This window comes from Miniopterus schreibersii (genome assembly GCF_964146895.1).
Source record: "Miniopterus schreibersii genome assembly, chromosome: 15".
NCBI lineage: Eukaryota > Metazoa > Chordata > Mammalia > Chiroptera > Miniopteridae > Miniopterus > Miniopterus schreibersii.
This window is the reverse complement of record NC_138115.1, coordinates 21,314,992-21,339,001: the sequence shown is the minus strand read 5'-3', so window position 1 is coordinate 21,339,001 and position 24,010 is coordinate 21,314,992. Positions and strand designations below refer to the sequence as shown.

The 24,010-nt window shown below is 41.5% G+C and overlaps 1 protein-coding gene and 1 long non-coding RNA gene across 3 annotated transcripts in view; one reads left to right on the top strand and one right to left on the bottom strand.

The window, feature by feature from the left end:
- Window positions 1–15,336, top strand: part of SEC13 (SEC13 homolog, nuclear pore and COPII coat complex component) — a 20,425-nt gene extending 5,089 nt beyond the window's left edge. The window contains exons 3-9 of one of the 2 annotated variants that reach the window (XM_081159642.1): window positions 610–725; window positions 3,007–3,158; window positions 3,596–3,729; window positions 8,730–8,863; window positions 9,273–9,396; window positions 10,686–10,832; window positions 14,879–15,336. In XM_081159642.1, the coding sequence (XP_081015768.1) occupies window positions 610–725; window positions 3,007–3,158; window positions 3,596–3,729; window positions 8,730–8,863; window positions 9,273–9,396; window positions 10,686–10,832; window positions 14,879–14,992 (921 nt within the window). In that variant the 3' untranslated portion in view covers window positions 14,993–15,336. Of the gene's footprint in view, window positions 1–575; window positions 726–3,006; window positions 3,159–3,595; window positions 3,730–8,729; window positions 8,864–9,272; window positions 9,397–10,685; window positions 10,833–14,878 lie in introns of both variants that reach the window. The other variant, XM_081159643.1, reaches the window with a different exon arrangement.
- Window positions 10,846–24,010, bottom strand: LOC308567766. The gene is made up of 5 exons (XR_014000373.1): window positions 23,559–24,010; window positions 22,465–22,588; window positions 16,672–16,841; window positions 16,324–16,405; window positions 10,846–14,476 (listed from the first exon to the last, which is right to left on the bottom strand). It is a non-coding gene; the product is annotated as an uncharacterized lncRNA (long non-coding RNA).

Sequence of the window (24,010 nt, the reverse complement as noted above, 5' to 3'; positions counted from 1 at the left end):
TGGACAGTCTGGGGTGCTAGGCACACTACTAGAGAAAAAGGTGAAGTGGAAACCCAGGAACCAAGGTCCACAAAGGATCCAGGGCCATGAGTGGAGGAAGGAGCCCAATGTCTGAATGGAACTCTGTGTCTAGGCTAGATGTGCATCATGGAGTACCTGATGGGTGCCTACAGGCAGTCAGAGGCCTGCTCCTTTGGCTCAGCATTAGCCCTTGGTTCTGGGCCGAGCTGAATCTCCAGGTGTCATCCCCAATAGCTTACAGAGCCTCAGAACACGGGCAGGGGGCGGGGTAAGGAGGGGCTATGGAAGAAGGGAGCTAAACCAGCTTTTTTTCTCCTATACCTACCTACAGAACAGGATGGGAAAGGACTTCCCCGTGTATATAAAGGGTCTAAAAGTAGCTGGATGTGGTTTGTCTTGTCCCTTTCAGAAAGATATTGCATGTCAGAGAAGTGAGAATGTTGATATGCTAGCTTCCTGCCTGATAGTGATGATTCTTTGAGGTTAGATTCATTTCAGGTAGATTCTGGTCCAAACTAGATTCTCTGTCCTGGTGACCACCCCCCAACCCCCAGCCTGCAGGCTTCCTGAGCTGTCCTCCCTTTGCAGCATGATGCCCAGATGGACTACTATGGCACCCGCCTGGCAACCTGCTCATCAGACAGGTCTGTCAAAATCTTCGATGTACGCAACGGAGGGCAGATCCTCATCGCAGACCTCAGGGGGTGAGTGCAGCCAACCCTGGGCAAGGTCTCAGAGAATGATTCGGCTTTTTAGGCATGTCAGGAAAGCCTGAGAGCCAGATCAGAGCAGCCCGCAGTGCAGTTAGCAGAGAGGACACCCGGTTCCCAGCCAGCCTGCTGCCCTCAGCAGACATTCTGGGCTGATGGATCCAGGAGTGAATCCAGCTCTACCACCCAAGTACCTACTAGATCTTGGGCAAGAGTCAGTTTATCTCTGGGAGCCTTCACTCGCTCTCCCTAAAAATGGGCTGATGGTGCCTGCAAGCCTTCAGTAGCTACTGCTACTTTTGAAAGTGGGAAACTTCCTCCCCCCTTCCCAAGTTTAACCAGCATGATCTAAGTGTCATTCAAGTGTGGTAATGTAAGAATAATGTAAGAATGTAATGGTGAGTGTATAAATCCCATAATTCTGCCTGTTTGCCCATGGCAGATATCAGTGAATGTTTACAGATGGTTCCCTTCCTCCCCACTGAGGTTCTTGAGATCCTGGCTGTCATTTTTATGGCCACATCCCTATTGCTTTTCCTCAGTTCACTGCCTTTCAAATAAGTGGGGGTTTTTAACCTGGATCCCATGGATCTCCAAGGGTTCCATGGATAGAATTCAGGGGTTGGTGAACTGGGGCAGCGGGAAATCATCTTTATTTTCAGTGTCTGATATTTAGCATATCCTTCCATTATGGATATAGTTTGGAAACCACAGTAGTATTCATAGTACCTATCAGTCTGTTACCAGGGGAAGTCAGATGTTTTCATATCACATTATAATAGTTGTAGCTATCTCAAAATAGCATTCATGCTCATTACCACTTTGAAATCAGAGTGATTGTTAGAAGCACACACATCAGTGTATTATAAATTGTTCTTTAATGTTTTCATGACTATTTCAATATAATTGGGTTTCTTTTCTAATCCTAGCTCTATGTATTTGATCCACTGTTCTAAGAAGGGACCCACCTTCACCAGACTGTGCAAGAGAGTTTAAAAAACCCTGACAAGAAGGTGCTTAGTACATGCTTGTTAACTGAATTAAAGAAGACACAACTTAGTCAGTAGCCATTTGGGGAGATGTTCCCTTCCTCCTGAGTGTCCACAATTAGGAGAAGCCAAATGCCACTTTCCCTGTGCAGCAGCCACTGGCTGAGCAGAGAGCTACTGGGGTGAGGACTGGCTGCCAGCCTGGCAGAGGCAGTCACATCAGCTATCACTCAGTCCCTTCTGCTCTGTGTTTTTCTTATGCTCGAAAGATGTGAAATATTGGAGGGATAAATTCACACCTCCGTTCTTTTTTGCCTTGGTTAAATCTTTGCTCTGTGTAGGACATTTGAGTCTACTGAGAGTTTCACTAGCACCTCCTTTGTAAGGACTGGGAATGTACTATTGTTCCCCCCAGACGGAGGAGGAGACTTTGAGTGCCTACAGCCTTGGGGTGAAGGAATATAAACAAGGACAGCAGTAATAGCTGATGGGCATTGAGTGTGTGTAAGCTCTTTACATGAGTTACCACAAATATTTACCCTCATGACCATCCTCTGAAAGAAGTCTTATTGATCTCTCCATTAAGGGACTAAGCCATAGAGAAGGTAGTCCTTACCTAAAGTAAAGCAGCTGGTGAATGGAGATTGGGTGTGAGAGAACCTGGCCCATCACCTGTGGCCGAGCTACTTCTTGTATGCTGGGTACCCACCCTTCCCTGGACCCAGAGATGGTCCCAGTACCAACCCTAGCACTGGGTACATGCTCAGACGATATTTAGCATGTGAACAAAGATCAGAAGATAAGAGAGTCGTGCCTTTTGAGCAAATTAAAAGAGTAGTAGAAAATATCAAAACAGATACTACCACCTCAAGAAGTTGCCTATTTGGAACGCTAATGATTGATTCTGTATATACTTACTGAGCACTCGTGGGTGTAAAACCCAGATTGATCAGTGACTCTGCTGATGACAGTAGGTGTCGGTGTTGCTGGCTGCAATCTGAGGCAAGTGAGGATTCTGCCGGGTGGAATGGAGAGGTTAACTTGGAGTCCTGACTCACTTTCAAAGCCTCTCTGACCTCTGGGCCTCAAGGGCCTCACTGCTCAAAGGTCCCTTTTGGCAGTGACATTCTTTGGCTCTCCCTTTTGAAAATCTTAGGCAGTTCTGTCCTGAGATACTGTCTCTGCTTACCAAGGAAGCCATTTAGTTCTGCCCAAAGAAGTGGCTGGCAGAGCACTGTTGGTTCCTCTGGCCCATCTGAGCAGCTTCTTACCCTCTCCCTTTATAGTCATGAGGGACCTGTGTGGCAAGTGGCTTGGGCCCACCCCATGTATGGCAATATCCTGGCATCCTGCTCCTATGACCGGAAAGTCATTATCTGGAAAGAGGAAAACGGCACCTGGGAAAAGACGCATGAACACACAGGACATGACTCCTCAGGTACACTGAGTGTGGCAGGAGGAGGTGGGGGGGGGCCTCTGTTCTGGCTAATGCTCTGGTTCTTTGCCCCTTGTGATGCTTCTTGTTTATCCCTTGGGTTTGGTTGGCTTTTTTTGCTGGTTCATCCACATGGGAGATAAGGCCCTAAGACCTAAAGTCAGTCCAAAGCAAAATGAGAAAAGCAAAGACAATACAGTTTTTTAAGGTTTATTCATTTTAAGTACTGGCCTTTATTAGATAATTGTCTAGCCTACTTTTTGTTAAGATAAGACATTAGTTTAGGAGATGATGTTAGTAGGTGGTGGGTTTTTTAAATCTCTTCCATTGAAAAAGTTACAACTTCCCCCTGGTGATCTCTGCAATTTTTTTAGAAATTTAGTAAAATGGTAAATCTGGAATATCAAAGTTTGCTTACTGTGCCTCCCTCCTTCCTGCAGTAAACTCTGTGTGCTGGGCCCCCCATGACTACGGCCTAATCCTGGCCTGTGGGAGCTCGGATGGGGCCATCTCCCTGCTGACCTACACTGGGGAGGGCCAATGGGACGTGAAGAAGATCAACAATGCTCACACTGTAAGTCCACACGCTGCCTGGGTGTAGAGGGTAGCTCTGCTGACTTGCCATGTGTCTCCTGTTTACCCCCTAGAGAGGGACAGGAGTAGTGTCACTGCCGTGCAATGGGCCGGGGACGGGCTGCTGATCAGACATGCTTGGTAGAGCAGCTTTGAGCTTCTTTGCTCCGAAGCCAGAAATGCTGCATCCAGGGAAGCCAGGGGTTAGCACTGGTTCCTCCTCGCAAGCTCCTAAGTCAGAGAAGACCAGGGTACTGGCAATGTGGCAGCAGCAGCCTGCCTGCCACCTTTGCTATGGATGCCTCAAGTCCTTAAGTTGACATGCCTTCTGGTGGTCATTGGGACCCCCTGGAACTGAGTTAAGAAAGCACTGTGCACATTGGAGTTGGGGGAAGACTCACATTTTCTTGAGCTCCTACTGTGTGTCATATAATCCTCACAAATGTTTGTGAATGAAAGATGAAACTAACAAATGTACAGATTTGCAAGGTAAGCAGTCCTAGTCCCATTTTATGTTGAGGCAAGAAAAAGTAATGTTAGAACCTAGAATCCACCTGCCTGCCTTCTCTCTACGCAGCAGTTATGGCTTTGATGGCCCCAAACACTTCTGAAATCTACCCAGACGGTGAGGATTAACAAAAAAAGAAAGATTAATTAAAACAAGTAAGACAATTCTTCTACAACCTGCTTATTCCAGTGCAGGGTCACAGGTGGCCAGACCTATCCTTGCAGCCCAGGGCACAATGCAGGAAACCACCCTGTACAGGACACTTTTCCATCCCAGGGCACACTGACATGCACACCTACACTTATACTGGGACATTTAGTCACACCAGTTAATTCACCATGCACATATTTGGGATGTGGGAGGAAACCCACACAGACATGGGGAGAACATGCAAACTCCACTGTCAGTGGCCTTGGCTGGGAATTGATTTTTTTTATTAATGTAAGACAGCATTGAATGAAATGATGTTATTTGAGGACCTGCTGTATTCAAAGTTGTGCAGTTATCACCATTTATTTCCAGAACTTTATCATCCCAAAAGAAACCCATAAGCAGTCATTCTTCATCCCACCCTACCCCCAACCCTAAGCAAGCACTAATCTACCTTCCACCTCTGTGGATTTGCATATCCTGGACATTTTCTATAAATGGAATCATACAATATGTGGTCTTTTGTGACTGGCTTTTTTCACTTAGCATGTTCGTACGGCTCATCTATGTCATAGCATATATTAGGGAGGGGGTAGTGGGGGGGGGGAGAGAGAAACAAACATCGATCTGTTGCCTCCCGTACGCGTCCCCACCAGGGATTGAACCCCCAACCTGGTGTGTGCCCTGACTGGGCATTGAACCTTCAACCCTTTGGTGCATGGGCACATGCTGTAACCACTGGGCAACACCGTGCAGGGCTTTTTTTGTGTGTCTTGAGGCAGGCATTTCTCACTATGAACTTCCTCTTCAAACTGCTTTTGCTGCATCCCATCAATTTTGGTATATTGTATTTCTTTTATATATATGTTTTTAATGATTTTTAGAGAGAGGGGAAGGAGGAGGGAGAGAAAGATAGAAGAGACTCGTCAGTCGGCTGCCTCCTGCACACCCCTCAGTGGGGATCGAGCCCGAAACCGGAACCACTTAGTTCCTGGGTTGATGCGCAGCCACTGAGCCACACCCAGCTGGGCAGTATGTTGTGTTTATGTTTGCATTTGTCTCAAAGTATTTTCTTCTCCTTTGATTTCTTCATTGACCCGTTGGTTGTTCAGTAGCATGATGTTTAATCTCCACATATTTGTGAATTTTTCAGTATTCTTATAATTGATTTCTAGTTTAAACCATTGTGGTTAGAAAAGATGCTTGATAGGATTTCAGTCTTCTTAGATTTGACTGGTTTTGTGGCCTAACATATGGTCGATCCTGGAAAATTTTCCATGTGCACTTGAGAAGTATGTTTAATCTGCTGCTTTTGGATGGAATGTTCTGTATATATCTGTTAAGTCTTTCTGATCAAACATGTTGTTTAAGGTTGATATTTTCTTACTGATTTTCTCTGGGTGATCTATCCATTGATGTATGTGGGGTATTAAAGTCTCCTATTATATTGCTATCTATTTCTCCCTTTGGGTCTGTTAATATTTGTATATATATTTAGGTGTTTCTGTGTTGGGTGCAAAAATATTTATAAATATTATATCCTCTTGTTGGATTGACCCCTTTATAATTATGTAATGTTCTTCTTTGTCTCTTATTGCAGTCTTCATTTTAAAGTCTATTGTCTAACATAAGTATAGGTACCCCAGGTTTTTTTTGTTTTCCATTTGCTGGGAATATCTTTTTCCATCTCTTCACTTTCAGTCTGTGCGTGTCCTTGTATCTGAAGTTAGAGTCTTGTCAGCAGCACGTAGGTGGCTCTTAGTGGTTTTTTATCCATTCAGCTACTCTGTCTATTGGAGGATTTAGTCTTTTTACATTTAAAGTACTTATTGATAGGTATGTGCTTATTGCCATTTTGTTAATTGTTTTGTGACTCTGTACTTCCTCTCTGTGCCTTTTCCTCGCTCTCTTCTTAGTTGTGGTTGGTGACTGTCTTCCACGGCATGCTTAGCTTCCTTTCTCATTACCTTTTGTGTATCTACTATAGATTTTTGCTTTGTGGTTTACATGAGGCTTACACGTAGCAACCTATATTTACAACAGTCTATTTTAAGTTGGTAACTTAAGTTTTAACACATTCTAAAGCTCTACATTTTTACTCTCTCCCACCCACATTTTGTTTTTGATGTAACATTTTACATCTTTTTATCTTTTGTATCCCTGAATTATTGTAGTGATAGTCATTTTTACTATTTTTGTCTTTTAACCTTCATAGTACCTCTATAAGTGATTAATCCACTACCTTTACTATGTATTTATTTACCTTTACCTGTGATATTTATACTTTTATATGTTTTCTTGTTACTAATTAGCACCCTTTAAAGCAGTTTAAAGAAGTCCCTTTAATTTTTTGTAAGGCCGATTTAATCTTGATGAATTCCTTTAGCTTTGGCTTGTCTAGAAAAAAACTCTGTCCTTCAATTCTGAATAATAACTTTGCCAGGTGGAATATTCTTAGTTGTAAGTTTTTTTCTCTAAGCACTTTGAGATATGTTTGTTATCTTAATTGTAGTGATGGTTTTACAGGGTATATCTATGTCAAAGTTCATCAAATTGTATACTTTATGTGCAGTTAATGTCAGTTATACCTCAGAGCTCTTTTTAAATTTTCATTTTGGATAATAAGTTACTGATATGCAAGAACTCAAGAATATTGTTTTCATGAGCCCTTCTTGAGGTATCTACTAGAAAATACACTTCAGACAACAAAAATGACTAGAAAGACATTTATACAGGCACACCTTGTTTTATTGCACTTCTCTGATGTTGTGTTTTTTACAAATCAAAGACAAGACCCTCCACCAGCAAAAATATTACAGCTGGCTTTATTTTGATACTCATTGTATAGCAATAGTCTGAACCAAATCTGCAGCATCCCCAAGGCATGCCTGTGTAAATACACAGTGAATGGTAGAGAACTGAGACTAAAGGAGGGATAGAAGGGAGAATATGGGATGTATTGGCCATGCACTCTGCTAAGCTAGATAGAGCACAACTGTTAAAATGGTGGCACACAAGCAGCTGGAGATCCGTATTTATTCATGTTGGCACCATTCACACACAGACACCTCCCCCCCCAAAAAAGGTAAGAGCACTGCAAACACTTCATTAAAGATTTTAATAATCATTGGCAATATTATTCTAAGAGTGTGTGAAATAAGATAATTATGTGGCAGTGAGCATCCCTAGCACCAGATTATAGTCTTGAATACAGTTTCTCACGAAAGGAAACCAGAGCTCTTGAGGAAATGGCCAATTCCAGGTCTGAGGCAGGAAATGTACAAGATGAGCTTGTACATCTTGTCATACCAGATTGAAAAGAAATCAAGGTCATACTTTGACATAATAGGATTATGTCAAAGAAGCCAACTTGAACAGGTTCACAGTGCCAAAGATGGGCTGGCAGTGTGTCAAAAATGAGAATAATTGCAATGAACTGAAACCTTCAAATATGCTTAAATCTATGAGTTTATAACTTTTAAGAGAGAATCAGTCATCTTTGGAGAATGTTAGGGATCCAGTTCAGAAAGAATCAAACATATCCTGCCTTTCCTACCTGATCTGTACCCCTGGGCAACCAAATATTTATGAGGGGGATTGCCCCTACCTAGAGTACTCCGTGTAATATGAATAGAATTACAATATCACCATTTGGTAACTCTCAGTGAGTTAAGAGAAGCATAAATTATTGACAGGTGCTAACAACAACATAGACAGTATGACATCATGTGCCTCCTGGTGAAAGAATACACCACATGTAGTCTTGACAAAGAGATCAAGCCTGAGTCTGATCCAGTCATGGATCCAGCTGACAGTTTAGGAATTCAGAGGAACATGCTGAACTGAGTATGCAGCAGCAGAAACAGCCTGAGAAACTACTGGTCAGATGACACTGATTCTTCAACAGAAAAATTGTAAGGAAAAAAAGGATCAGAGGAGGAAACTATTAATTAGGAGATGTAAAAAAATCCAAAACAATATTTAAACAGACTAAACTTTAGTGTCAGGATGCACATTTAAGTCACAAAAACTAAAACAAAAAGATTAATTACTATGTGTGGTTTTCTGAATCTGCCCTCCTTTCATGTGTTTGAAAAATTGTTCTGTTTCTTAAATTCCTTAGAGTCCCTAATTCTTACTTTAAATGCATATTGCTGAAAAATACACACTGGTAGGAATCCTTGAAGGACAGTTATGAGTGGCCAGTCCTTAGTTCATCAAAACAGCTGCCCTACATAATCCAGTCCTGAGGATTAGAGAGGAAATGAGCAGCAGCCTTGGGTCTGCCAAAGCTGTGTTCTATCGCAAAGCAAAAGGGCAGTCACAAGTCCCCCTCCTTACAGATTGGCTGCAATGCTGTCAGCTGGGCCCCTGCTGTTGCACCTGGAAGCCTTATAGACCAGCCATCAGGGCAGAAGCCCAACTACATCAAGAAGTTTGCCTCAGGCGGCTGTGACAACCTCATCAAGCTATGGAAGTAAGTGGGGTTGGTGGACTTCTCAGGGGGACACTTCTTACCTTCTACCCTACCCACCATGACTCAGCCACAGTTCACAAAAAACAGGATCACCTTTCTTTTACCCTGTTGCCCATAGAATACTGTTTTCAATGTCAGAGGACATCCTGAAAAAAACAAACCAAAAAAAAACTTGCTTTTTGCTCAAGTACTTTTACTCTTCACCTATCTAACTGCTAGACCTGACTTGGCTGTGGAAGAGCGGTGCATTATAGCTGGTGAACTGGGAAAATTCGACAGGCTTAACGGATGGAATCAGAAAAATGAAATCGCTTCTCAGCCCCTGTGGAGCTTACGATGTGGAGAAGGAATAGAGCTGTAGGAAAGGCTCCTGGGCTGCTACCTGATTCTCTCTGATCTCCCCTATTAGGGAGGAGGAGGACGGCCAATGGAAGGAGGAACAGAAGCTGGAAGCACACAGTGACTGGGTTCGAGACGTGGCCTGGGCCCCTTCCATTGGTCTACCCACCAGCACCATCGCCAGCTGTTCCCAGGTCAGCTCAGACCCATGAGAACGTCCTGTTATTTAATCTGAGTGAGTCCCATCAGCCCTTCCAGTCCCCTTAGGGGAAAGTCCTTGAAAGGTGAGGGCAAGGCAATGGGCACCTTGAGACCAGTGAAGATAGCAGAGCGTGTGAAGCCAGGTCATCACGCAGTGAACTCTTGATCAGAAGCCACAAGTGCCTCGCCTCCACTGGGCCAAAGCAGGACTAGTTTCCCCTCCTAACACTTGCGTGAGTAGGGAATGGAGGTGCTCGGGTGCAATTCGGACAGTATTCCCAAACAAGGACCATGGCAGTGGGAGAGTTAAGACCTTGGACTCACCTACTATCCATTCTTCCCAGGCAGATCACAAAAGTAAGACCAAGGACAAGCCTTTAATTATACGTTACCAATACCCTAGGCAAGAATTAAGCCAGGCAACCAGGCTTTTTATACCATTTGTGCCTATTTTGTTTGGTCCTAAACCTGAGTAGGTTTTTTTTCCCTTCTCATTTTCTGGGCTTGGTTTTTATTTATTTATTTTAAATATGTTTTTATTGATTTCAGAGAGGGAGAGATAGAAACTCCATGATGAGAGAGAGTCATTGATTGGCTGCCTCCTGCACGGCCCCTACTGGGATCGGGCCCACAACCCAGGCATGTGCCTTGACAGGGAATCAAACCGTGACCTGGTTCATAGGTAAATGCTCAACCACTGAGCCACTCCAGCCGGGCTGTGGTTTTTAGACAGCCACATCCATTTGGTTGAGAAAGTATAGACAGAGCCAGAGAGAACTGAAACTAGAAAGTGACTTTGCAGATATAAAACCCCAGAGAAAATTTGAGAGTTAGCAATGTAGACAATCATCTACCTGAAACCAGTATGAGGAAAGGACCCCGGGAGACTTTTTACTTTTTAATATTATTTATTGCTTTGAGGGAGAGAGGAAAGGAGGGAAGCATCGATTTGTTGTTCCAGTTATTTACGCATTCATTGGTTGATGATTCTCTGTGCCCTGACCGGATCAAACTGCAACCTTGGTGTATCAGGATGACACTACCCAGCCAGCACCAAGATTTTTGGCCTATGTGAAATGTGTTCCTGGGGAAAAGAGATGAAAGCATGGGTACTGGGCTGGAAATTGGCCCTTAAATCTGTGGAAACCCAGGAAGTCCTTGGGTATGCTTTGTACTGAATCCCCCACCCTATTCCTGCAGAAGTTCAATATGGCTCCAGATTGGAAAGATATCACCAGTGCAGGATCCCTACCCCCATCTCCTGACTCTCCTGTCTTCCCAGGATGGTCGTGTGTTCATTTGGACCTGTGATGATGCGTCAAGCAATACGTGGTCCCCCAAACTTCTGCACAAGTTCAATGATGTTGTGTGGCACGTGAGCTGGTCCATCACAGCCAACATCCTGGCCGTCTCGGGTGGAGATAATAAGGTACACACCACGTCCATGACCTGCTGGACAGTCTCTCATTTGTCTTTGCCCGTGGGAAAGTGCAGTTGTGAATATCCTATCTCATGGCAAGCTTGGGGAGAGCCTTAATGGGGATTGCATTTTGAGCATGTATCCTAATTACATCCTTAAATCTTACTGCCCCCTAGAGGTCATATGTCCCCCATTTACAGATAGGAAAGAAGCTGACAGGTGATTTGACTTGCAAAGGGATCACAAAGCTATTAGGTGGCAGGGCCAATACTCAAGCCCAGATTAAATCCATAGCCACTGCCCAGTTAGTCCATCACTCCAACCATTTGACTACTTCATCTTTGTGAATTTTCTAGTTTCATACCATTGCAGTCAGAGAAGATAGTTGATATGATTTTAACCTTCCTGAATTTGCTAAGACTTGATTTGTAGCCTAACATATCTATCCTAAAATGAATGTTCCATGTGAACATGGAATGTGTATTCTGCTGTTGTGTTGTCAGAATGTTTTGTATATGTCTTTTAGGTCCATTTAGTCTAGAGTGTTCAAATCTATAGTTTCCTTCTTGATTCTCTGGATGATCTATCCATTGTTAAGAGTATGGTATTAAAGCCCCCAACTATTACTGTATTGCTTTTTCTCCTCTTAGCTCTGCTAGTTTTTGCTTTACATACTTAGGTGCTCTAATGTTGGGTGATAAAACCTGTACAATTGTTACATCTTCTTGATCCCTTTATCATTATTACCTTGTCTCTTTTTAATCATTTTTAATTTAAAGTCTTTTATCTGATATAAGTATGGCTACCTTTTTTTTTCTTTTGGTTACCATTTGCTTGAAATATCTTTCTCCATCCCTTCACTCTCAGCCTCTGTGTCGCTTTCAGGCTAAAGTGAATCTCTTGTAGGCAGCATATCATTGGATCTTACTTTTTCTCCAGTCATTTTATGTCTTTCTGGAGATTTTTAAACCATTTGTTTTTATCATGATGCTTACATAAACATCTTAATAGTTTAAAATAGGGTGTTACAATTTTAACAGCTTCAATAGAATCCCTAAGCTTTAACACTTCTACCCCTCACATTTTGGGTTATTGACATATTTTTAGCATTGTGTAACTGCTAAGATTACTGTAATTATAGTTCTATTTTACTATTTTTTAACTTTTAAACTAATTACACACCATCATTACCATATTACATGTCCAACTTTGTCTATATACTTATTACCAATGAGTTTTGCACTGCCTTCCTGTTTTTATGATTGGTCTCCTTTTATTTCCACTCAGAGAACTCCCTTTAGCATTTCTTATAAGCCCATGTAGTGGTGATAAATTCCCTTAGGTTTTGGTTGTCAGAAAGTCTATCCCTACTTCATTTCTGAAGGACAGCTTCACTGGGTAAGTCATCCCATTCTCTTCTGCCCTAAAAAAATTTCTGTTGAGAAATCTGCCAATTTTTTTTTCCTTGCTGCTTTTGAAATTTTTTGTCTTTAACTTTTGACAGTTTAATTATAATGTGTCTTGGTGTAACCCTGTTTGGGTTCAACCTATTTGGAATCCTTTGGGCCTCTTTGATCTAAATGTCTATTTCTTCCCCAGGTTTGGAAAGTTTTCAGCAGTTGTTGCTTTAAATATACTTTCTGTCCCTTTCTCTTTCTGAAATTCCCATAACATAAATACAGTGGTTCCCCTTTACCCACTGTTTTTCTTTCCATGGTTTGTTACCTGCAGTCAGCCACATTCCAAAAATATTAAATGGAGAATTCCAGAAGTAAACACTTCCTAAGTCTTAAATTGCACATTGTCCTGTGTAGGGTAACGAAATCTCACTCTGTCCTGCCTGGTACGTAAATTATCCCTTTGTCCATTGTATACATGCTGTATACACTACCCACCTTTTTGTCACTTGGTTGCTGTGTCATTTATCAGAGTGACTGTTGTAGAATCACAGTGCTTATATTCAAGTAACCCTTATAGTACTTAATGGCCCCAAAGCCCAAGACTAGTGATGCCAGCAATTCGGGTATGCCAAAGAGAAGCTATAACGTGCTTCCTTTAAGTAAAGGGTGAATACGGTACAATAAGATAACTCTGAAAAAGGGACTATTACATAACTTATTACAGTATATTGTTACAATTGTTCTTACTGTCATTACTCTTACTGTGCCTCGTTTATGAATTAAACTTTATATGGGTATGTATATATAGGGTTCAGAATTACTGTCCACATTTCAGGCATCCACAGGGGGGTCATGGAACATATCCCTTGTGGATGGGGGCTACTGTAGTGGTTTTTTGTTTTTATTATGTCCCATAATTCCTGTAGGCTTTCGTTCTTCTGACTGGATAATTGCAAATGTCCTGTCTTCCAAATCATAGTTCTTTCTTGTACATTGTTGAGGCTGCTTTTGAAGTCTCAAGTTCAGTTTTTATATTTTTAAGCTCTAGGATTTTTTAGTTTTTGATCGTTTCTATTGCTTTGTCAAACTTCCTTTTATTCACGCATTGTTTTACTAATCTTACTCAGTTGTGTATTCTTATAGTTTACTAAATTTCAAAAGGATTATTCTGAACTCTTTAGTATCAGTTTCCTTTGGTGGTATCATACTTACCTGGTTTTTCATGATCCTTGAACTCTTATGTTGATATCTGCTCACTGGAGTAAGTGGTCTCCTCTTCCAGACTTTACAGGTTCACTTTGGCAGAGACAGCTCTTCACCAGCCAGCTCAGTTTGGGTTTCTGGACATGTCTGCTGCTAACATCTTTAGATAGGTGGGGCTTGCTATTAGGTTCTGTCTTTGGTTGAGGCAGCTATTTGAGCTTTGAGGTGGGGTGGCCACAGGGTGTGCCACGGGCTGAGAACAGCTGTCTTGGTTCCCTGGATTCTCTGGTCAGACTTACTACATGGTCAGGACTGGGCACTCTACTCAGCAGTAGGTGGGGCTGGGAATTAGCTTCCCTGCCTGGTGGGACAATGCGATGGGACCCAAATCAGGCAAGAATGCACTTGTTTTGCTCTGCAAACAGGAAAAGCCATAGCCTGTGCTTTCTGTTCCAGTGCCACTATAAGCAGGGCTGTTTGATGGGATACACAGTTTCATGTGTGCTCTGGTAAGGTTCCCCGGTCTGAAGACTGTATTCAGTATTAAGTGGGGCTACAAATTAGTTTTCCCTCTGAGCTCGGCAGGAAAAGCAGCTCTAAGGCCACTAATGTTCTGTGACTCAAGCTGGTCCGTGCCCCAAGTTTCCCAGCTGAGTGGAGCCATTGGCTTTGCTCTAGAGGTAATCAGCTCTGCCTGCCGCCCTTCCTGCAGGGGCCACACTCTGGAGCAGGCAGGGCTGTGACTCACCAAAGTGGGCAAAACTCCTTATTCAGGGACCTGAATTAGGCACTCTGCACTCACCAAGTTCCATGGTCAGACTGTACCCTTGACTTGGGATTTGTTGGACTCTGCAGGTGGGAAATAGGTCTGCCAAGATCTGAGTGCTGGTTGTTGGAAACCTCTTCTCTGTCACAATCAGATTCCCAGTAGTGTTGATCCCACAGGTTCACCTACAATCCCCTTGGGGCTCCCACAGCTCTTGGGTGCTGGATGTCATCCTTCTGCTCTTTTCCCTCTGGAAGAAGCGTGGTTTCAGTATGGCGCTGCACCTGCCGGGGGGAAGAGTGGTGCAGTTAGCATGTAGCCATTCCTCTTACCTTTGTAATGCAGTCTAGCCTGATCTCTGGTGTGTGTGTGGGGGGGGGGGGGGTCAGCCTCACTCCCTCCTGTGTTAATAGTGTGTCCATGAATAGTTGTTCTTTTTCAGGGGTGGGCAAAATCATTTGGAACTACTCACGCCACCATCTGGATGATGTCACTTCCTTACTTTATCTCTAGATTTTTATTCTTTTTCTTCTGTTTTGATGGGATTTCAGTGGGGAAATCAAGATAAATCAAGATAAGTCCTCTGTTTACCTACAAGGCTGTGAGCCATGGTTCTTTATAGGGATCTAGTGAGATGAGAGGGAAGGGGTGCTGACCTGTAATATGTTGTGTGTCCTGGCTTGCAGGTGACCCTGTGGAAGGAGTCAGTCGATGGGCAGTGGGTGTGCATCAGTGATGTCAACAAGGGCCAAGGTTCCGTGTCTGCATCAGTCACAGAGAGCCAGCAGAATGAGCAGTGACAAGACTGGCGGGGCCCAGCTCCCCACCTGCCAATTCCTGGACTGCCCCTTCCTGGACCAACTGACCAGACAGCTGAGAGGAAGAGCTCCAAACTCCAACAAGATTACTTTCCTAAGAATAGTTAAAACTGCAACGAGATTGATCATCTACCTTAACATGATTTGATGTGGTTTGTAATTTACTGTCTGGCTGAAAGCACTAATGTTATGAGGGGAAAACAAATGATTTTCAAATCTATTATTTAAAAAATATTTTTTTGGCCATTTTTTATGTACCTTTTGGGTTCAGGCATTATTTGGGAGGTTTTGTTTCCAAAGTAATTAAACAGGCATGTTTATAAGTCTCCCTATAGTATCCTCCCTTAAAAAGTTCACTTTGACTCCTGTTAGTCAACATTAACCAAGACCAGGTCCCTGTTGGCCAAACCCTACCCACAAAGCTGGTCTGTCACTGTGTAAGCATCCTTGTGACTCAACTTACATGGAAGGTACCATACAAAGCACTGTAAAAGGAGTGCTAGCCCTGGCCAGTTTGGCTCAGTGGATAGAGCTTCGGCCCGCGGACTGAAGGGTCCCGGGTTCAGTTCCAATCAGGCACATACCATGGCTGCGGGCCCCGTGCCTACAGGAGGCAGCCAATCAATGGTTCTCTCTCTCCCTTCCACTCTTTGAAGAGCAGTGGAAAAAATATCCTCCAGTGAGGACTAAAAAGGAGCACTAGACTTGTCTTCAATTACAGGGACTGTAACCTGGCTCTGCTCCTTACCCTCTTCTGCAGAATGAGACTAAGAAAGTCTGCCCTACAGAATGGTTGCAAGACTCGGGCTCATACATGTGGGTGACCCACAAAATGCCATGCAAATGCAGGATAATACTAACCAAATACCAGTAGTTAAGACACTGCCACAGTTCATCAGTTTGTTAACCCTGTCAGTGGTAGGAGGGACCTGTGGTGGAGACCATGGTTCTGATCTGAATCGACCCTGAACCAACTCACCTCTCAGCAGAGGCCCTGGGACCCTCACCTGAATGAGCAGTCAACAATAGCTACCATGTGCTGAGAGAGCTGCGAGCTGGCAGTGCATTTGGCTCTTTCACACATTAAGCAGCACAACAGAGCTGTAGGTACATATCCTCAGGTTACTGAGGAACTGGCACAGAAGGATTGACCACTGCCAAGTTGGTGAGGCCAGTGTTTGAGTCCTGATCCATCTTAACTCTGGAGTTAGCACTATTAATGCAGCATGCGGGGGCTCCCCAGCTGTTACGTAGAGGTACTGATCACAGCGGTTTGATATGTGCACGCTTAGACAAAAGGTCAAGCCACTCACCTCAGGAGGCTGTGTGCACAGGTAAGTGTGGATCCCCATTCTACCTGCTTCTCATCATTGCTGTTTTTCTTCAGCAGAACCCCTGTTTTGAAATAAATGTTAGATCGTAATATATAAAATGGGAAACAGTGAAACTATTTTGGTGGAAGTGAGAATAGAGAAGCCATGGCCCAGCCCACTCAGCCTCCCAGGTCATTCTGCAAAATCCAAGCCTTTGGAGAACAGCATGGAAACTGCTGGTGGTTGGTTGGTTTTTTCTGCTATTCACATGAGAAAAAGGCCCAAGAAGGCACCTTCGCATACATTTCTCAGTGGACACAGACGACACTGAATTCTAGTTAGCTCTACATGTCTGCTCCCCAAGGACAGGCCTGGTCTTCCTGATGGTGCCAGGTATCATCAACAAATGATGAGAAGAGACTGGTTCCATGTCACACACTGGGTTGGTGGTAGGTCAGTGGGCTCCTGGCCATATGTTCTATGTGTACTTTATACCACCAAGGATCAGTTAAGATAATCTGGTGGTACATAAAATTATCACCAACAGTTTATGCTTAGAGTAGTGACACATTGGCCATTTGGGGGTAAGAAAAATCCCCCAGATTTGTTACCACAAACTAGGTTAAGTGGAAATACTACGTTAATCTTCCAGGACAGTTGCCACCCTAATGAGATGAATGAGAGGGTATTTTATAAGGTATAGAGAGTGCTTGATAGGGCAAAAGGGCAGTAGCAGCCACATATTTTAATCCTGCCACAAAAACAAAGCAACTAGCACAGCAAAAGAAACTCCCAGACGAGAAGATTGTCCCTCAAACTACTGAACCTGAAGGAGTAGGGCCACACCATTCATAGCCCTGTACTTGTGTGGGATCCACATAGGGGAAAAAGGCAGAGGAGTTCTTATGATCCTTGGAGCCAGGTAACCCAAGAATTACCATCAAGTGAATTATCCATTCTGAATAGAAAACTTAGCAAGCCAATGAGAGAAAAACTGTCAAAACTAGAAGTTTCACAGGCTTTTGTTTGCACATGAATTCTACAGAAGAGGTTTCCACTTCTGCACATGAAGGATTAACAGCGATGATCTTCCTCACACTGTAAACTAGGAAAGCACACAAAGTCCATGAAACAAGGACTTTCAGATATGCAACAACAGGCAGTATTTGTGAGAACAAAAGTGGGGAGCACAACTGCCCAGCTTACTGCCTAGAGAGTTTCCAGGCTAAAGGATGGAGACCAAATCTAGAATCTAATGGTCTCACTGAGTTGAAAAGACAGATCCAAGTTCAGGAAAGCTAAGCTACAACTTATGGGGCAGAGTACTAGAGGAGAGGGAGCAAGCTCCTGAGGTCTGCAAAAGGGTCTCTCAGACTTTGACCAAGTACTAACCTGCATATATGAAGGGTGAAACTCTTGATGATTGGAAAGCAACAGGCCAAACAATTCCTGGAAACTCACAGAAGTTCATTTTCCCAAGAACTAGAGTGCAACAAATTTACAAACAGCATTGGGTAGAGTCCCAAGAAAGAGATACATCTTAATAGTAGATCTTAAATTAGGTCTGGACGAAAAGCTACTCTGGATCTTAAGCCTTGAAAGGATCAAGCTGATCCACAAATCATTTCACTTTGCGCCAGATCAAAGCCCAACACTCTTTAAAAGAAAAAATTCATCACTTGATAAAATTCACAATGTCCAGTGGCCAATCCAAAGTTAACCAGCATGCAAGGAAGCAGGAAAACACTACCCATAACTAGGCAAGAAAAAATAGTCACAGAAATGAGACCGTGGAATTAACAGAGTAGGACTTTAAACATTATAAATATGTTAAAGAAGGTAAAGGAAAAGGAACATAAGAGAGATAAAAAACTGTTGCAAACAATTTCTAGAAATGAAAAATTCAGTATCTAAAGTGGAAGTAGAGTGTATGGGAATAAGGGCAGGTTAGACAGTGGGAGATACACTAAATGTGAAGACACCAATAGAAACTACAAACCGGAGCACGGAGAAAAAGGGACTGAAAAGATGAACCAAGCAATTGTGGCCTGTGGGACAATATTAAGTAGCCTGAAATGTGTCAACTGGAGTCCCAAGGGGAAAAAAAAATTAGGGGAGTAGGGGAACAATAAATATTTGAAGAAACAGCCATAATTTTTCAATCTGTATTAAAACTATAACTACAGATCCAAGAAAATGGGAGGCACCCAAGTAGAAGAAACACTAAACAACATACCCCATAAAAAAATTGCTGAAATTTTTATTTTTTTTGTTAATCCTCACCTGAGGATATTTTTTCCATTGATTTTTGGATAGAGTGGAAGGGAGGGAGGGGCAGGAAGAGAAACATCTTTTGGTTGCCTCCCACACCCCCCCTGACCAAGGCAGGATATTGAACCTGCAATCCTTCGGGCCAGGGGCCAACACTCTAACCACTGAACCACACTGGCCAGGGCTGAAATTTTAAATTATACAAGCAGCCAGAGAAAAAGACATTACATACAAAGGAACAAAATGGTTGGCCCTCTACACCCATGGGTTTTGTATCTGGGGATTTAACCAACTACAGATCGAAAATATTCAGGAGAAAAAACTTCAGAAAGTTCCAAAAAACGAAACTTGAATTTGCCACACACCAAACACTATGCTGAATCCACACAAACAAAGAGGTGTGTGGGCATACCCTGCTGTAACCTATACACAAATAGAGGTTTATACATAAGGACTACACAATGTTATATAAGGGACTTGAGCACCTGCAGATTTTGGTTAAACGGGTTCCCAGGACCAATCCCCCATAGATACAGAGAACTGTATAAAATGTCTGTCAACTTATCAGAACTTATGCAAACCATAAGAAAACCTCTTTGAAATGCTAAAAAGAAAAATCAGCCTAGAATTTATACCAAGTAAAAATATTTAAAATAAAGGTGAGTTACATCAGCATCACGGCAGAGTAAGGCAACCCCTTATATCTCCCTGTAAATTTACAACTAGTCAGACTTCTGTAACCCAACACAGTTTCCACTGCTCAACACACTAGGAGGCCAGAGAGATCCACACATCAGTACATCTGAAGGCGGGCATACTGGAACACCAAGGGGAAGCAGGGTGGGGGAAGGACAGGGAGTCCTGCAGACACAGTTCCGGGGCCACCACAGCTGAATTACCGGCCTCAGTGAATGAGGTAATGATGAAGGAGCTGGGATGTGGCCTCCACACCACAGCCGGCAGAGGGTAGAGGGACAGCAGTAGTCCCAGCACCCCAGAATCTGGCTCCCTCCCCTGATGGCATCCACACCTGATAGCAACAGAAAAGCATCTACAACCTCTCGTAGCACCAGCACCCATAGGAAGCCAGAAAGCAACACAACACATTCCTCCCACCCCCATGGTGGTGGAGCCCCAAGACCCAGGCAACCTGCACACAGTGAGGGAACCCATCACTCTGGATGGTGACTCTCATGACTACAGTGATGCCACCCCAACCACAACCCTAGAGGTGCAAGTAGTGCAGGTTAAGACAAAACAAAAACTTGCACTATAGCACCATTGACTAGAAAGCAAAACAAAGACCTCTAAATATCAACCTGCTGAATTGTTAAAACCAAATGGTACCTAAATAAGAAAGGTTTTTATTTCAAATGTGCCAGGAAAATAATCCATTAAACACCATGAACAGCTGAGGTATTATGGTAACATAGAAAGAAAATTACAATTCTCCAGAAACCAAACTCCAAGTCATGGAAGATTGTTGTCTCAATAAAGAAATCCAAATAGAAGTCATGAAGAAACTCAACAAGATACAAGAAAACTCAGAGAGGCAGTTTAATGAGCTCAGAAATAGAATTAATGAATAAAAAGAGTACTTTACCAAAGAGATAAAACTATAAGAAACAACCAAACAAATTCTAGAGCTAAAGAACTCAATAAATGAGATAAAAATGCATTAGAGAGCACCAGAAATAGAGCACACCAGATGGAAGAGAGAATTAGCAAATTCAAAAACAGAAATCTAGAAATGAATCAAGTGGATGAGAGAACTAAGATTTTTAAAAATGAAAAACCTCTACAAGAACTATTTCACTCCATTAGAAAAGGCAACATAAGGATAATGGGTATACTAGGAGAGGAGAGGGGAAGACAACAGAGAGCCTCTTCAAAGAAATCGTTGATGAGAACTTCCCAAATGTAGGGAAGGAACTAGATACTCAAGTTCAAGAAGCTAACAAGCTAATTATCGCAATGCAAAATGGCCTATTATATTAAAACTGTCACACTCCCCAGATATGGAAACAACTTTAGTGTCCACAGTCAATGGGTGAATGGATAAGATGTGAGATATATAAATATAATGAAACACTACTCTGCCATAAAAAAGTTGAAATATTTCCATTTGCAACAATATGGGTGAATTTTGAGGGTATTATGCTAAGTGAAATAAATCAGGGAAAAGGACAAAAATCATATGATTTCACTCATGTGGAACATAAAACAAAAAAGCGACAAGCAAACTAACAAAACAAAAACAAACTCATTGATACAACAAAATGGTGGGACCAGAAGGGAAAGGGGTAGAGGAAGGGCAAAATGGGTAATTATAATATTGTACACCTGAAAGTTATATAATGTTATTAACCAATGTTACAATAGAAAAATTAATTTTTAAAAAGTCCATAATATTTTAATAAGTAATAAATTTTAAAGATAAATAAAATAAAGGTGAAATACAGCCTTTTTCAAATAAAATCCAAAAGAATGAATCACCAGCAGAACTGCATTACAAGAAATGTCAAAGGAAGTTCTTCAAGCAGAAGGAAAATACCAGAAGAAAATTTGGATCTACACCAAGAAACAAGAAGCATCAGAAATAGTAAATATCTGAGTATTAATATAAGACTTTTTTATTTCTTTAATCTCTCTAAATATATTGGATAAAGCACAATGTGGGCTTATAGCTTATGTAAAAATAAAATATGTGACAACAATAGCACAAATAATGGGAGGGGGAAATAAAAGTATTGTTTTAAGGGTCTTAGAGTATATATGAAAGGGTTCCATATTTGTTGAAGGTGTATTTTTAAGTCCTACATCAACTGCTAAAATAATAAAACAGAGAGGATAGCTAACAAGCCAATAGTGAAGATAACATAATATCATAAAAATATTCAATCCAAAAGTGGGCATGAAGAAAAAAAGGAACAAGAACAGATGGGACAAATGGAAAACAAATATCCATATAGTAGACTTAAACCAAAGAATATAGGTCATTACAATAAATATAAATGGTCTAGACACTCCAGATAAAAGGCCCCAATAAAACACTATCAGAATATATATTTTTTAAAGACTCACTATATGTTGTTTATATGAAGCCCACTTTAAACATAAACACAGATAAAACAATGGGCATGATTTTTTAAAAGATGTAAACACTAATCAGAAGATAGCTGAAGTGTCTATACAAGTGTCCCCCAATATCCAAAAGTAGAGCATTCCTATGAAACTTTTCACAAGCCAAATGGCATAAAGCAAAGAAGCAATTACTATTAATTTACATGGAAAATTTTTGAGCACTCCCACACCCAAAAATAACCTACAATTAACATATAAAACCTAAAATAACACTAACATATATTAAAAGCAGGAATTATATGATAAATATACACCGTGCTTTAAACACTGATTAATCCACTCAAGCAATAGACTCCATATTATCCATTACTGGATGCCAACTAAAAGAGGCCCCTTTGCTACTAGTGGAACCAACAGTAACTTCAACAGCTCTCAAGATTCTTTCTCTCTGTGTGTAAATAGTAAGAATGATGGGTGCAGGCAAGTTCAATGCATGCACAATGTCTTTATTTCATTCACAATTAAAACACTTGTGTCCAGTTTTACACCAAATGTGACACCCATACAAGATCTCTTAGGTTTTTCTGATACCTTAGGACACATCTTGCTAATGGATACACAGAATAAATGGAGATAAAGCACAGACACTCAAGGACACAGCTCAAAGCTCTGGTGGCCTGATGCTGAATGTAGGTCCTGGGGACAGAGATTGGTGGAGCCACTCTTGCTGCTCAGAGTGCACACTGCATCTCCAATGGCTTGCTGCAAAATAAACAGTGAACATACCTTTTGCTTTTTGCCTTTTTCGTAAAAGTGAAAATGTTCTTCAGGTTTCTTTTGGTTGGTGAAAACAGGTCTTTCATAAAAATGAAGTGGTGAGTAACATGAACCTTCAAAGAATGGGGGATACCTGTGTTAATACCAAATAAAATAGACTCAGAACAAGAAATATCAGGGATAAAGAGGAACATAAAAAAAGGAACATAAATTCATCAAGGTATGATGTAATAATCCTAAATGTGTATGCACCTAAAATAGAGCTTCAAAATATGTGAAACTAAAACTAGTGGAACTGAAGAGAAATAACCTACAACTACAGTTGGAGACCTCAACACTCCTCTTTCAGTAACAGAACAAGTAGACCCCAAAATCAGTAAAGTTATAGAATACATAAACAAACCTATTACTCAATTTGACCTAACTGGCATTTATAGAACATTCCACCCAGCAACACTTTTAAATGCATTCAAGTGCATCTGAAATACTTATCAAGACAGTCTAATTTCTGGACCCTAACACAAACTTTAACAAATCTAAAAGAACTGAAATCATACAGAATATATTACCTGGCTGTAATGAAAGTAAACTAGAAATCAATAATAGAAAGATTGGAAAATCTTCAAATATTTGGAAATTTAAGCAATACACATCAAATTAATTCATAGGTCAAAGAAAAAAATCACAATAAAAATAGTAACCTAAAGAGAAAAAGGAAGGACAGAGTAGAGGGAACAGGGATGGAGGATATAGCCCTGCATGTATCTTGTTTGATACCATTGACTTTGGAACCACATGTTTCATATTTAACAAATAAAATTAAATCATAAAGGAAAAAATTCCAAAATACTAAAAAAAAATTAATTTTAGTTATCATCAAGTCCATGGCATAATCACACAGAGAAAATATTCAAGTGACTTTAAAAGTATTTTGACTTTGACTGTACATCTAGTAGTTTTATGGTTTGTAGTAATAATATTCTTATTTTGAAAGTATTATTTTGATTTTGTAAGATAGAGCAAGATAAAGGTAATTTTGTTGATGCAATTAGAAACCAAGATTATTAGGATAAAGGAAAGAAATGTATACATAAAACACTGACCTTAAATTTCATTTGGAAATAACAGTACGAAGCCAGGACTTCTTTCTCCTTCAGTATGTATTTCTAATCTCTGTGTACTGAAAAGGCCTAGAAGCAATGATATTAGTAGGTGGCACCCAGACTGTGGTCTCTAAAAACTATTTCTCACTAAAAGAAACTGAGACTTCTTAGAAAAATGGTTGAATTCAGGCCAAAGACAGGAAGGATGTGCACAAGATGAGCCCAGGATTTCTTTTTGGGACAAAAAAAGGAGACTGTCAAAAACCATAGGACTGTGCCGAAAGCACACAGGAATCAACTCATTAAATATGGAAGCACTGAAAGGAATAATGATTACAACTGATCAAAACACATAAAGCCCTGGCCAGTGTGGCTCAGTGGTTAAAGCATCAGCACAAGCACCAAAGGGTCACTGGTTCAATTCCTGGTCAAGGACATGGACCTGGGTTGTG